The sequence below is a fragment of the Ammodytes marinus genome (genome assembly GCF_949987685.1).
Source record: "Ammodytes marinus genome assembly, chromosome: 11".
In the NCBI taxonomy this organism is placed as follows: Eukaryota; Metazoa; Chordata; class Actinopteri; order Uranoscopiformes; family Ammodytidae; genus Ammodytes; species Ammodytes marinus.
The window spans coordinates 6,642,272-6,655,757 of NC_137215.1; the positions used below are offsets into that span (position 1 = coordinate 6,642,272).

Here is a 13,486-nt window from a genome sequence, read left to right on the forward strand (position 1 = left end):
GCACGGCAGGGCTCAAATGAACAAACTACATTTGAGGAAGAGAAAAAAAAAACATCCGAGTGGATTATGACCATTTCGGAAGTGTGTTACTGTGATAATAAATAGGGACGTCTCTGCGCAGCCTATCGGATTCCGGGATGCAATACGCATCCAAATGAAAAGAACGCCAGTCCTTTCGCTAATCCTTGTCTATCCTTTTTATCTCTGGGCTCATAGCAGTCGGATCACTATGGGACAGCGAAGCGGTGGGACAAAGCCATGCGGATGATATTCCTCCAAATGAGCGAGAAAAGCAAGTCTGTTCGACTTCAGTGGGCGCAAACTGGGCGCATGTAGGCAAGCTGCGTATGCGTAAAAGTGGGCCAAAATGTTCCTCGCGCTGCTCCTGGGGCTCTACGTGGCCGCAGGTGAACTCGTCTCCCCAGTGGGCTCCTGTCCGTCTCAGTGCAGCTGTTTCTACCACAACTTGAGTGATGGATCGAAGGCCAGGTAAGGATGTCAAAATGCAAAATAATTTTATCACAAAAAAACACAGTTAATGTGTATTAGTTTGTGCGCAAAGACGCATCTGTTTAGACGGACAGGTAGTTTGCAGAGTCGAACACGTGTGCAAAGATAATTCAGGGAGTGCACTTCAGTCCAATTTTATTTAATGCGGGATTATCTCTCAAAGGCACTTTCAACCCCCCATCAATGCGTTTTATGAGAGTTTGGATGGATTGGGAAATGTTTTTTTGTGTTGCAGAATTATCAGCGACAGCCTTTTTGCTGCTTGAACACTAACACAATATTTCTGTTTCTTCTAGACTCGATCTTAGAAATTAATTATAATATCTAACTATGTATTTTTCAGTTACATCGTGAAAATCTCATTAAATGTGTAATTTTTCAAAGATGTTTTAGAGATGAACACAAATTCACTTAGATTGTCTATCTTTTAGGAGCGTGATTTGCAATGATCCCGAGATATCTGCTGTGCCTGTCGGGTTCCCTGTTGACACGTCCAAGCTGCGGATTGAAAAGACGGCCATCCAGCGGATACCAAGCGAAGCCTTCAACTACCTCTCCAGTTTGGAGTTCCTGTGGATGTCTTTCAACACGCTTACGGCGTTAAACCCGGGCAGTTTCCAAGGGCTGCTCAACCTGGAAGAGCTTCGACTGGATGGGAATGCCCTCACCACTTTTCCCTGGGAATCTCTCATGGATATGCAAAGCCTCAGACTTCTCGATTTGCACAATAACCAGCTCACCTCGCTGCCGGCGGAGGCAACCACTTACATCAAGAACCTCACCTACCTGGATCTGTCCAGCAACAGCCTGCTGACGCTGCCGTCGGAGGTGCTGTCCACCTGGCTGGTGGCAAAACCCGTGCAAGGACCAGAGAGCTCCAAAATTATACTTGGTAAGAGACAGTGCACATCCTCCTTCATGAAAACCTTTCAGGTTTATTTTAAATCTGCCTTAATTGTAAAGACCACATGACTAAATGAAAGTTGTTCGAAAAAAAAAAATCCACTCAATTTTGCTTTTAATTGAAAATATGTGACGTTTCCAGAAATGTCAAATTCTAATTTTGAAAAAAAAAAAAATTCTATAAAGATTAAAGAAGAAATAAAACATTGCTGTAATAAGTTATATACTTGGAATTGCCCATTTCGCCCCATTTTATAGTTTAAATCAGATTTTTTTTTGAATTAACGTAGTTTTTATTGTTGCTATTTTTCATTCATTTTAAAACAAAAGTATGCACAGCATTTGTTATCCTACTGCAAGTTATCGAATACAAGTAGCAATAAAAAGGGAATTTTATACTTTCTCATTTTCTGTGTTCAACCCATCCTCAACCTCAGAACCATGGTCAGCTGTCACAGCCTCGGCTCTGAACACTGGCGCTACGTTCAAGGACAGAAGGATGAAATGGCTGCAGAATCTGACCTTCATCACTAGATCATCATCATCATCATCATCATCATCACCACCATCACCATCATTGCCGTTGTCATGGTCATAATGTAGTTCCTAAAGTAAATGCTAATCCTCTTACAAGATTACTGTCCCAACATCCACACCTGCCATCTGCAGTCTGGTCTTTCCCCCAATGTAAAGCCTCACGTGTACTATTCCCTCCTCACCCACAGGTCTCCATGACAACCCCTGGGTGTGCGACTGTCGGCTCTACGACCTCATCCAGTTCCAGAAGTCCCCCACTCTTTCCGTGGCGTTCATTGACACCAGGCTCCGGTGTTCGGATCCGGAGAGCGTGTCTGGAGTTTTGTTTAGCGATGCGGAGTTGCGGCGATGTCAGCTCCCACGTATCCACACTGCAGTAGCAAGAGTCCGGAGTCCTGTTGGGAACAACGTGCTGCTCCGCTGTGGCACCATCGGAGTCCCCGTCCCAGACCTGACTTGGCGCAGGGCGGATGGGCGGGCCGTGAATGGAACAGGTGAGTCAGCAGATCATTGAAAATGTCAGGGTCTTTTTTTCTGTGCCTGAGATAAGATGCTTTTTGTACCGCATTGTAGCGCTGATGTTTGTTAATTAAGCAGAAAGCTATAGCAGTGGAGATTGTAAGGTTGTAAGTCTGACTGACAGCTGTGTGTGGCTACAACAGTGAGTTATGCAACTCTCATGATGATCACTGCAATCTGTATAGTCACTAGGGTCTCTCACAATATATCGAAAATGTATCGTTATCACGATATCAACATTTGAGGTATTCGTATCGTAAAAAAGACTTCTTGCAATAAATGGTGGCCTATTGCATGCAGTACCACGAAAGGCTAACCTTTTGTAGATGCGCAGACAGTGTTGTTGTAATTAATCAGAATTCCCCATGGGGTTTATTTTTTTACTAATTAATAAAAAATACTTTTTTCTCCACGTGGCTTCTATTTCTCTGGGGTCTATGTTGGCAGAAAGACATTAACACTTTATATTTAAGTTTTTGTTAATTTATCGGAAGTGATATCTTCATCACGATATTATACAATGTTATTGCATATCACAAGTGTTCCTGATATTGTGCATCCCTCATAATCACCTGCTAGACTTCTCTTTTCGCATTTATTAAACGGCAAATATCTCAGATGCCATGTCGTAATTTAATTGTCTTTTTCCCATAAATATTGTCCTTTTGTAACCAATGTATGACGATTCTCATCGTTCACATTTTCACAATCCCAATTCACATTTTCCCCTCTCTGCCTCCACAGTCCAGCAGGAAACCTCAAAGGAGGGAATCACCTGGTCGATCCTCAGCGTCCCGGCTGTGTCTGTTCGTGATTCGGGGAAATACATCTGCAAGGCTACTAACTACGCGGGGAATGCTGAAGCCGTCATCTCTCTCATGGTCTCTAACTCACCCAAACCAGAGGGCAACCAAACAGGCAATGACAAGAAAGCCAAAGTCAAGAAACCCAATCCGATGGGCAAAGCTGCCTATCAGGAGAAACTAGTGGCCAGATATGTGGCTCCAACATCCAACCCTTTATTGCTGCCAGCGGTTGATCAGGGCCTTCCACCTGGACTGGGTCCTGCTGATCTTCGACAAGCCAGTTATAGTGTGGCCGACAGAGGCATCACCCCGGGGCCAGCCACCTCCCCTAACCCAGATGCGTTGCTGGATCTTGAAAAGACTAATTTAAGCAACCTGGCGGCGAACACCTCGTCACAGCAGCAGGATCCACCCAGGGTGGTCCGCTCTGTCAAGGTGGTGGGGGACACAGACAATAGGATATTCCTGAACTGGAGGTCTCCCAAGGCCAAGAACACAACGGCATTTAGCGTACTATACGCCGTGTTCGGAGAGAGGGACATGAGGAAGATCAATGTTGCGCCCGGGGAGAATCGCGTGATGATCGAGGGGCTGGTGCCCAAGACCAAGTACATTGCCTGTGTGTGTGTGCGGGGCCTGATTCCCAAGAAGGAGCAGTGTGTGATATTTTCCACCGACGAAGCAGCCAGTGCCACCGGTACTCAGAGGCTGATCAACGTGATTGTGATCACAGTGGCCTGTGTCATCGCCGTCCCGCTCACGGTCATCGTGTGCTGCGGGGCGCTGAAGAGACGCATTCAAAAGTACTGGGGCAAGAAATCCAAGGACATCCAGGATTCCTACGTGACTTTTGAAACGCTGTCACCGGGCACCAAGGCCAAAGGGCTGGAGACCGAGTATTTGAACAGACAGAACCCGGAGGAGTCCAACCGGCTGCTGTCGGCCCGCTCCAGCCTGGACTCAGAGGCCACGGCCAAGATAGAGGGACAGCCCAACGAGTACTTCTGCTGACATCATGCTCCAGCTCCGGGGTCCGCTCCACGCCATCTCCCTCGCTGTCACCCGCACACTTGTCCCAGTCCCAAACGCAACACCCATTCACATCCAAGTCCCCATCGCCATCCCCATGACAATCCCCATCCCCAGCACCATGACAACCCACATCCACATCCGCATCACAGTGACAACCCACACCACCATGACAACCCGCATCGCCATCCACGTCACTATGACAACCCCCATCACCGAGACAACCCCCATCATCCCCATCCGCATCACAGTGACAACCCCTATCAACGTGACAATCCACATCCCCATCACCACCCTCACCCATACCCCCACCACTACCCGTACTCTCACCCTACGCAGCACCCTGACGTCAGCCCCCCTCCCACCCGCTCCCACACGCCCACACGCTGGGATTCCCCCCCACCCGTCCCTCCTCGCTGGATCACGCCACCGACTCCACCGCCACAGAGAGCCAACTTCTACCAACGGACTTTTGCACGATGCACTATTATGGAGATATCAGTTTAGAGAACTATTAATATCTGAAGGCGAGACACTGCAGACAAAAATGTAGGTTTTTCAAGCACTGGTCAGGTTTGAGATTTTTTTTTGCTATTTTGCTTCCATAGCAAGTAATTTCATACTGGAATGAAGAAAAGGTGTGTTTACTTGACAAGTACAAACCTTGTCTGTCTCCTATACAACCATCATTAAAGGTAATTATTTTGAAAAAATTGTAATACAAACATATATTTTTTTATTTAATTAATTAACTGGCAAAGTCTTATGATGATATCTACAAGTTATATTTTACCATATTAAGCTGCAGTGTCTCGCCTTAAATAGCACATTTTTCTCCAAATATGTGTGTGCAGCTAGAGTGATACTGACTGGACTGTTATTCATGTCCCCTGTAAGACACTGTCTAAGACGCCATTAAAACGCACGCAAGCATTTCTGTGTAAAGGAATGCTTTTTTTTTATCACTAAGCCTGTAAGCGAAAACATGTCAAATTGTCTGAAGGAGCATAACAACAATGTAATTTATAATCCATCTCACTTGCATGGCCCAGCGAAGAAACCTCTGCAACCTGATATGACTTTGAAGGGAACTCAGCGGCTGATACTCCATTGTTCATATCATATATGTATGTGTATGATTTGTATATACTTCACTGGATGATACAGTACACTTACATATACAGTTAAGTCTGTGCCTCTGTATATATCTGTCATACGTTCTCAGAGAAGATATACACATAGGCATGGTTCAACACTCTGGTGTATGGAGAAAAGCTGGAGCTGGAGAGAAGTACAGAAAGGACTGAACTATGACACATTGTAAATACAGTGGGAAATGATGGAAGATGAAATGAAAAAAAAAAAAAACGATTTCTATTCCCTGCAATGAGACACATACTGAAATCTCTATGTACCTGTTTCGTGCCACCTAGAGGCATCATTACCCTATTAAATGTAGATCTATTCATTCCGATGATACCATTTAATTGAAGATAAATAAACTTTTATATAAACATATCCAGTGAGCGGTACTGTGTGTTTTCATATCTCTACTTTCACATGACCATATTAATCAGTTTTCAACATGGTATTGAACCAGGTGACACAGAGTATACTCTTTGCTTTATTCATGTGGCTGTTTTGCTGGTAGTAAATCAAACAAATGTCCAGGAATGAGTTCAGGATTTGCCAACTATAACTGTCTGTTTCAGGTGGTCGAACTACATCTGTGATAAGTCACCCTTTATACCATTGGACATACATTTTAAATGGCTTCATTAATGTTAATAGATTGTTCGTTATCCAATCCTTTGTACATCAGTTACACTACTACCATATATTATATAATATAATTTAACTATTATTTATCAATTTATTAGAATGTATACACCTTACAGCAGACTTACTTTTTTTCTATTTTATTTTTTTAGATTTATTTTTTGGCATTTTTATGCTTTTATTGATAGTGTAGAGACAGAGTTGAAATGGGGCAGAGAGGGGAGTGACGTGCAGAGAACGACCGCGGGCTGGAATCGAACCCGGGTCCGCTGCTGGCCGAGGCCCATGGGGGGGACGCCCTACCAACTGAGCCAAGGGCGCCCCTCAGCAGACTTACTTTTAATGCTCATTAGAGTGTGAAACCTTCACGTGCTTAGCAGCTTGCCCAAAAATAATAGCAAGACACTGGCAACCCAAAAACCCTGCTCTCATTAATGGCTCATAAGTGATCTATAAAGCCTAGTTCATTGTTACATTGGGACATTACTTACTACAGCTTTCTAAAGGTTGCGTTGTAATTGGTGCAGATTTAACATTTAGACCTACTGAGACTTGCTGGCACTGTCCAACTGTTAATCGTGTCTGAATTAGAAGACACTTACGCTGTACGTCAGGGATTAAGGGTTAATAGGCTTCTCTTCTCTGCCGCACTCGGGATGTCTTGAGCACGAATGTAGCCCTGAATTTGAGTTAATTTCTCGGACTATGGACATAATTTGTTACCTGCTAGTGATAGTTTTGTTGAACATTCAGGCGCATGAAACAAATTCTCAATGTTTACGCGGGTGCAGCTGTGTAGATGACCGTCATGGAAGGTAAGACCTTAGATCTTCACCAATAAGGCAGAGGTATTTTTAGCCCATGTAACGGTGTCAGTGGGTGACGGGGTAGATGGAATGAAGACATATGAAGACACATTGCATAGGTCTAACCTAGACCCACAAAGGGTAAGATTTAGGGGTTAGGCTACATTTTAGCCCTAATTTGTTGTTCTAGTAAATTACACTGTAAGCCAAACATATTCTTTTCAGACACTGGTCAATTTGAGATTTTTGTTTATTTTGCTTCCATAACATGTCGTAATCAAAACTTATGCAAATGAAAGGTAAATGATATACATTTAATGTGTTTATTTGACTAAACATTGTCTGTTGGCGTCCATATTTCTCCTATGCATAATGCAACCATCTTTATTGGCTATTATCTCAATATAATACTCAGCTACTGAAGCACTCACATCAACTAAATTCAACACTTTTTTAAATATATATTTAAAATATGCAAACATGATATTGCCAAATTTGCAACAAACATTTATGAAAAAATTGTTTAAAAAAAAATACTTCATCAACTGGCAAAGTTTCATGAAGATATCTTTAAGTTAAATTTTTTTTAATCCATTTTTACCAATGTTATGCATCCAGTCACACATTAACCAAATGTTCATTTAAACTCTTCACTTTAATGACAGGTCGCTCATCTGTATGGAGGAGAGTGCATTTGGGGCCATACCAGAGGACCTTCCAGATGATATGACCAAAATAAGAATCGAGAAATCTCACTTCACTGAAATACCCAGAGGGGCCTTCTCAAAGACACCCGCCTTGGAGAACTTGTGGTTGAACTTTAACGACATCACCCTCATCAACTCCAAGGGTCTGGAGGGTTTGGGGAACTTGACTGAGCTCCGTCTGCAGGGAAACAAGCTACGATCGGTCCCATGGACGGCTTTCGAGGACGCGCCGGCGCTCAAGATCCTGGACCTGAAGCATAACCAGCTGGACGTCCTGCCGGAGCATGCGTTGAGGTTTTTGCCCGGTCTGACTTACTTAGACTTGTCATTCAATCGGCTCACGGTCATATCCAAGGAGGTCTTCCTAAACTGGCCACTCTACCAAAAACTGCAGAGCATGGAGGAGCAGGAGGCGACCACCGCTTTCGGGCCGAACGTGGTCCTGGCTCTTCACGACAATGCCTGGCTCTGCGACTGCCGCCTGAAGGGCTTTGTGGAGTTCATAAGGTCCCTCAGGCCCCCGATCATACTGATGAACTCCTACTTGACCTGCTCCGGGCCGGACTTTAAGGCCGGCAAGTTCTTCCACGAGGTAGAGCTTCAGGCGTGTGTGAAGCCCGTGGTCTCCACCCCGTCCTCCAACATCAGCCTGCCCCACGGAGCAAACCTCACCCTGCGCTGTCTCGCCATGGCCAGGCCAGACCCCGCCGTGTGGTGGACATATGGTCTGAAGATAATCAGAGGATTTCATGGTAAGTGTGTGGTGTGGTGTGACCAGAGCATGTCATCAGCACACCCAGGCTTCGAGTGATATATCTTGTGGTAAATTAGATACTTAAACACACATTTTAATCGCAGACTCCCTGTAAACCCTCCCTAAGATGAGAAGGGTTAAATCTGGATATTGGCCCACCACCGCTGTATGTAATCACCGTTGATTCTCTCAGTCCGCATAGCACCATCAGTGTTGATTAAGAGTGCTGGGGCTTAAAGCATACTGGAGAGACTACCTAAAGTCAGCCATGTTGGGCTACTGTGTCAGTAAGTAAACATCTGCGTCATTAGACTTAACCTTCGGAGTGGAGCGCTTACTGCGGATCATGACTGCAACTAACCAGTCAAGCATAAACTACTGTAATTTCTACCAGGCTGCTGCTTCTTCCACTATAGTGTTCTTACTTATCAATGTTGGGGAAGCTTCTTTGAAACCATAGCATTGCCAACTAACCGATGATTTCACACTGGGAGATGTTGACCTACAGCAAAGTTACCCTAGGGAGAAATCTAGTTTGGTTAATACAATGATTAGGCTCTGTAAACTGGTATGTACTATAAACAAAGGGTATGTAAACAAAGGGGCCCATTACAGTTAGCAACATACCTGTTCACAGAGTCTTAGCAGTGTAGTAATACTGAATTTATTTTATCAGCACACACAGTTCAGACAGGTAGCGTGAGGAGATGTTCGCTGATTCTGACACAATGTGATTTTGATAAGTGTTGTCCAAAATAGCTGACTCCACCTTCAAAAATGTTGTATTGTTTTAGCTTGTATGTCCTTAATAGGACTGTTATATAAAAAAAAACATTATTTCCCCATTTCTTCTCCCAGAATCTCAGGAAAGAGTGGACGAAGACACCATCAGATCCCTCCTTGTGATCCCCTCGGTCCATGCAGCAGACACTGGCGTCTACACCTGCACTGCTGTCAACTTCATCGGGAACTCCTCGGTCAGCATTCTCCTGGGAGTCCAGTCTCCTGGCGGCCCACAGTCCTCTCTCCTCCCGGGCGTCCAAGCTCCTGCATCAGCCGGCGATGAAAACGTCTACATTGACATTCGCATCGCTAAACAGACAGTTCGAGGCATCTCCATTGAGTGGTATGCCGCATTGGACCGCCCATCCGAAACCTGGTTCACCATCCACTTTGGCCCGGCAGACACTGATAAAAAAGAAATGATCTACGTAGGCCCTGGGATTCACTCTTACTCTGTCACTGATCTGATGCCCGCCACCAAATACGATATCTGTGTAACCATTAAGAACCAGACACCTCGTGCAGGCCAGTGCATCGTGTTTGTGACAGGGAGTGACATCACTGAGATGGAACAGAGGGAGAAGCTGATCCATATCGTGGTGATAGTGTTAGCCATGGTGCTGGCCGTGCCCATAGGCATGTACGCCTGCACCTCGGACACTAAGTTAGCCTGTCTGGAGGGTGTCATGGAGTCGTGGAAGAACCGTCGGAGAGGGAACAGCTCGGCGGCGATGGAGCGCGAGAGGCAGGGCACCTTCGACAGCCTGCAGGCGGCCAGCGACGAGGGCCTGGTCAATAGAGATTCCGGTGATGACAGGAAGGTGAGGAGGAGGTCAGAAGAGAAGCTACATAAGGGCAAGGCTGACCAAAGCAGACTAACAGCCGAACTATATTAAATTACTTCATGTTAAATAGACACAGTGTTTTGATGTATCGCAGTGTATCAGATTGTTTTTGTAAAATAGAAAAAAGAAAAAAAAAATCTGCTCTATGATTCTGATTTGAACCCTTCAATGTTCTCTCAACCATCTAGAAGAGGGCTATATTTTAAAAAAATTTAAAAAAAAAACACAAAACAATTTAAACTTTAAAAAAAATCAACAAAACAGAAACCATATGAAGAAAACATTTAATAAAACAATTGATTGTCTTGATTTTTGGAAAATACAAAAAAAAAAAAAAAAAAAAAAAAAGCAAAGCGAGGACATTAAATGGTTAATACTGATGTAATGACCATATTGTCTGCCGTGGTTTTAACTTTATTTCTTCCTCTGTTTTTAGGCCGAGGAGTTTGTTGCAAAGATGTGAATGATGATCGTTATGTCAAGGGTGTAATTCAAGGATTCACACCACTGTAGAGAATGTGCTGCAGTTTGCATCTGTCCGAAACATCACACATTTCTCTTGTTATCATGATGTGTTCGAATGTCAATGTCGCACAATTTAACTTGCTGCTTTATATGAAGTCTCTGTGAACAATTTCAATGAAGGGTCCACATTCACTTCATATGATTACATTTTTTTAAAGTCTCAGAGTTAGTTCTTACTTGCTTCTCTATCATTGTGTAATTAAGTCTTAGCACTTAAATATTGTTGTATGTATTTATATATTGTATATATTCACCTTTTCATTATACTAACTTTACTTTGTTGTACCTTTTTGACTCAACATTGTCAGTCAAGTTGACATATTTTTACTGTAACTATATATTTCTGTATCTGTAAAGAAGAACACATTTTAAATCTGACGGTGAGTATGTGGAATAATAAAGCAATTGTGCGCCCTTATCAATACACATGTATTCATTGAATATAGTAAATGTGGTTTAAAAATGTATAATTATATATTGGTATATTATATTGGTTTAATTTGTATTATTAAGTATTATATGTAAATCATATATTTTGCGTTATTGATGCTCTTTAAAAGTGCAAGAAGACACATCATTTATCAATTGATTTGGGTGACAGGAAGTGATTACTTTCTCTAAATTTGAAAACAAATTGTGCATTTGTATGTGTTTGTGCCTGTGTTTTGGGGTACTGTATTCCCCCTCATCATGGCTCAGGGTTTTCCAGGTAATATACAGTAAACTGCCTGATGAAGGTCGTTTGACCAAAAAGTTGCTTCCTATTGAATATATTTATATCAGCGAAAAGACGAGACAGTGTGTGTGAGTTTTTTTCTTATCGTTAACATACACTAAAATTGGAATTCAATTCACTTTGGTTTGTAATAAAGATGTTTTACCATTTATTAATTGATGTTTGATTGTTGGAAAGTGCTCGACAAACGTTAAAGGATTGGTTCACAATTCTACAAGTCTGTATTACATGAATAGTCAGGTGGCCATGTGAACACTGACACAGCTTTTGCTCACTGAAATCATCCCTCCTTTTCATGGTGAAAAATAATCCACCATCCTAGTTCCCTGGCAAAAATCGATTCCATACTTTATCTCAAGCTTATACAGGGCTTCAGCAGGTCAACAAAGTCAAGTAAAATGCAGTCAATAGTACAATGTACTATTAAGTACTTCCAATAAAAAGCCTTAGAAAGCGATTTCTTCATGGCTAGTAGTATACAAGAGAAATGAGCAAGCTAAACCTAATTCATATGGGATCCAGACGATTGGATTAAGACAGACTTCTGAAAAATTGTGAACCTACAGTCACTGCACATGCACATGCACGTCACAGTTCCTTTGCTTCCCATTTCTGCGAACACACAACACACAGCAGCCATCCATGTGTCACACATGATCTGTGCCGACCAGCCCCGAACAGATGGCACATCGGATATGCCTCGGCCAATGGCATTGTTCACTTGACATAATACCCAAACACTGGCATCCTCTCCAATATATAATATCCCCTCCTGCTTCCACTTCATGATCAGATCACAGAAGACCCCTCCTCCAACTCTGTGTGCAGTCTCCGATGATGCAAGAAGATCAGTTCCTATATACAAGGTCCGCTACTGTTGACTTAAAGATCAAGGTCTTAAACATAGACTGTATATAAGGTTTTAAACAACCGGCTGAGATTGGCAGCTCTCATTTTCTGGAGCGTAGACGCATCTGCTTTCTTGCTTTTTCAGGGGGGATTGTCGCTAGTTTTTTCTTGTAATCCCTATCCACTATGACACAAGACAATATGAATTTTGTGAACTCTCAATTTCCCCCATTACAGCTCAGTACACACAATAATTCCATCTTTATTTCAAGTTATCATATTTTTCAATTTACGTACCCTAATGTTGCATCAAGCAGCATATAATTCAAATGCTAAACTACATTTTAATAGCTGCTAATCTCATGGGCAGTAATGTGGAAATGCACTTCTTCAGAAAAGGCAAATATTTAATGTAGCTTTTATATATAATTCTTTATTTCAGACCCAGGGGGATCCATATCAACACAAACAACATAAACAAATACACAAACACAGAGTAAAAAATACACAGCCTTTCACAATATTCAGTGCCAAGCATACAGACATGATCGCCAATGGTTCTTTTAGTTCTTCCATTGCTTGAAACACATGCCGGGGGTTTTGTAGCCTGCATAGCTTTCTGTCATTCTAAAGCATCAATGCTCTTTGCAACTTTTAACTCTGTAATCCTCTATCAAATAGCCCAGTAATCCTAGCGGCCTCTTACATGGCATAATGCATGATCATTTGGGCTGCTCTTCATAGTCCCTCATTTCATTTCAGAGCATTACCAGCCTGCAACACGGAAAAGTTTTTGTGTTCATATGTTATGATATTTTCCTAAAATGTTGTTTTGGTTCCTCAAAAATGTACTGACCTGAAAAAAGCCACAAAAAAGCATTTTTTTGCTTTGTCAAAAATGAAAAAAATAAAATAATCTCCTGAGTCTGCTTGTGCGTCATCATAACATGTGAAATGTGCCAGCTGAGGATGCAGAAAGTGTAATGCCAGTCACACACATCTTGTCAATCCAAACTAGATCAGGACAGATGGACTTTTGGTTTTCAACCACGGATGCAATATTGTACAAAGATGAACAAGTTGGTTTTATGGATTAGACAGTGTAATCTGCAAATTTCCGTGTTTTATATAACTTTGTAATAGTGTGCATGTTTGGTCATGATGCCCAGCCAGTGGTTCGGTGTAACTTTGTAATTGGTAGTGCTCACATTGATATTGGAGCTGAGGAGAGCCAAAGAGCTTGAATCAGGATAATATATTACATATTTGGAGAACATCTGGTGGGGTTTTACAAAACATGACAGCAAATATATAATATGCTAGTGGTGTAAGGCCTTATGCATGCAACTGCTTACAACTCTTATACATAAACTTTGTGCATATGCATATTCCTGTTAT

General features: G+C 42.6%; 2 protein-coding genes across 2 annotated transcripts; both read left to right on the plus strand.

Moving 5' to 3' along the window:
* Window positions 1-367: 367 nt before the first annotated feature.
* On the plus strand, window positions 368-4,286 carry lrit1a (leucine-rich repeat, immunoglobulin-like and transmembrane domains 1a; the record flags this gene model as incomplete). Its single annotated transcript, XM_080036238.1, has 4 exons — window positions 368-489; window positions 942-1,402; window positions 2,139-2,444; window positions 3,214-4,286. 4 exons carry the CDS (start codon window positions 368-370, stop codon window positions 4,284-4,286), a joined length of 1,962 nt encoding a protein of 653 aa, XP_079892364.1.
* Window positions 4,287-6,788: 2,502 nt separating this feature from the next.
* Window positions 6,789-10,029, plus strand: lrit2 (leucine-rich repeat, immunoglobulin-like and transmembrane domains 2; the record flags this gene model as incomplete). The annotated part of the gene is made up of 3 exons (XM_080036617.1): window positions 6,789-6,898; window positions 7,555-8,348; window positions 9,209-10,029. 3 exons carry the CDS (start codon window positions 6,789-6,791, stop codon window positions 10,027-10,029), a joined length of 1,725 nt encoding a protein of 574 aa, XP_079892743.1.
* Between the last annotated feature and the right edge of the window lie 3,457 nt (window positions 10,030-13,486).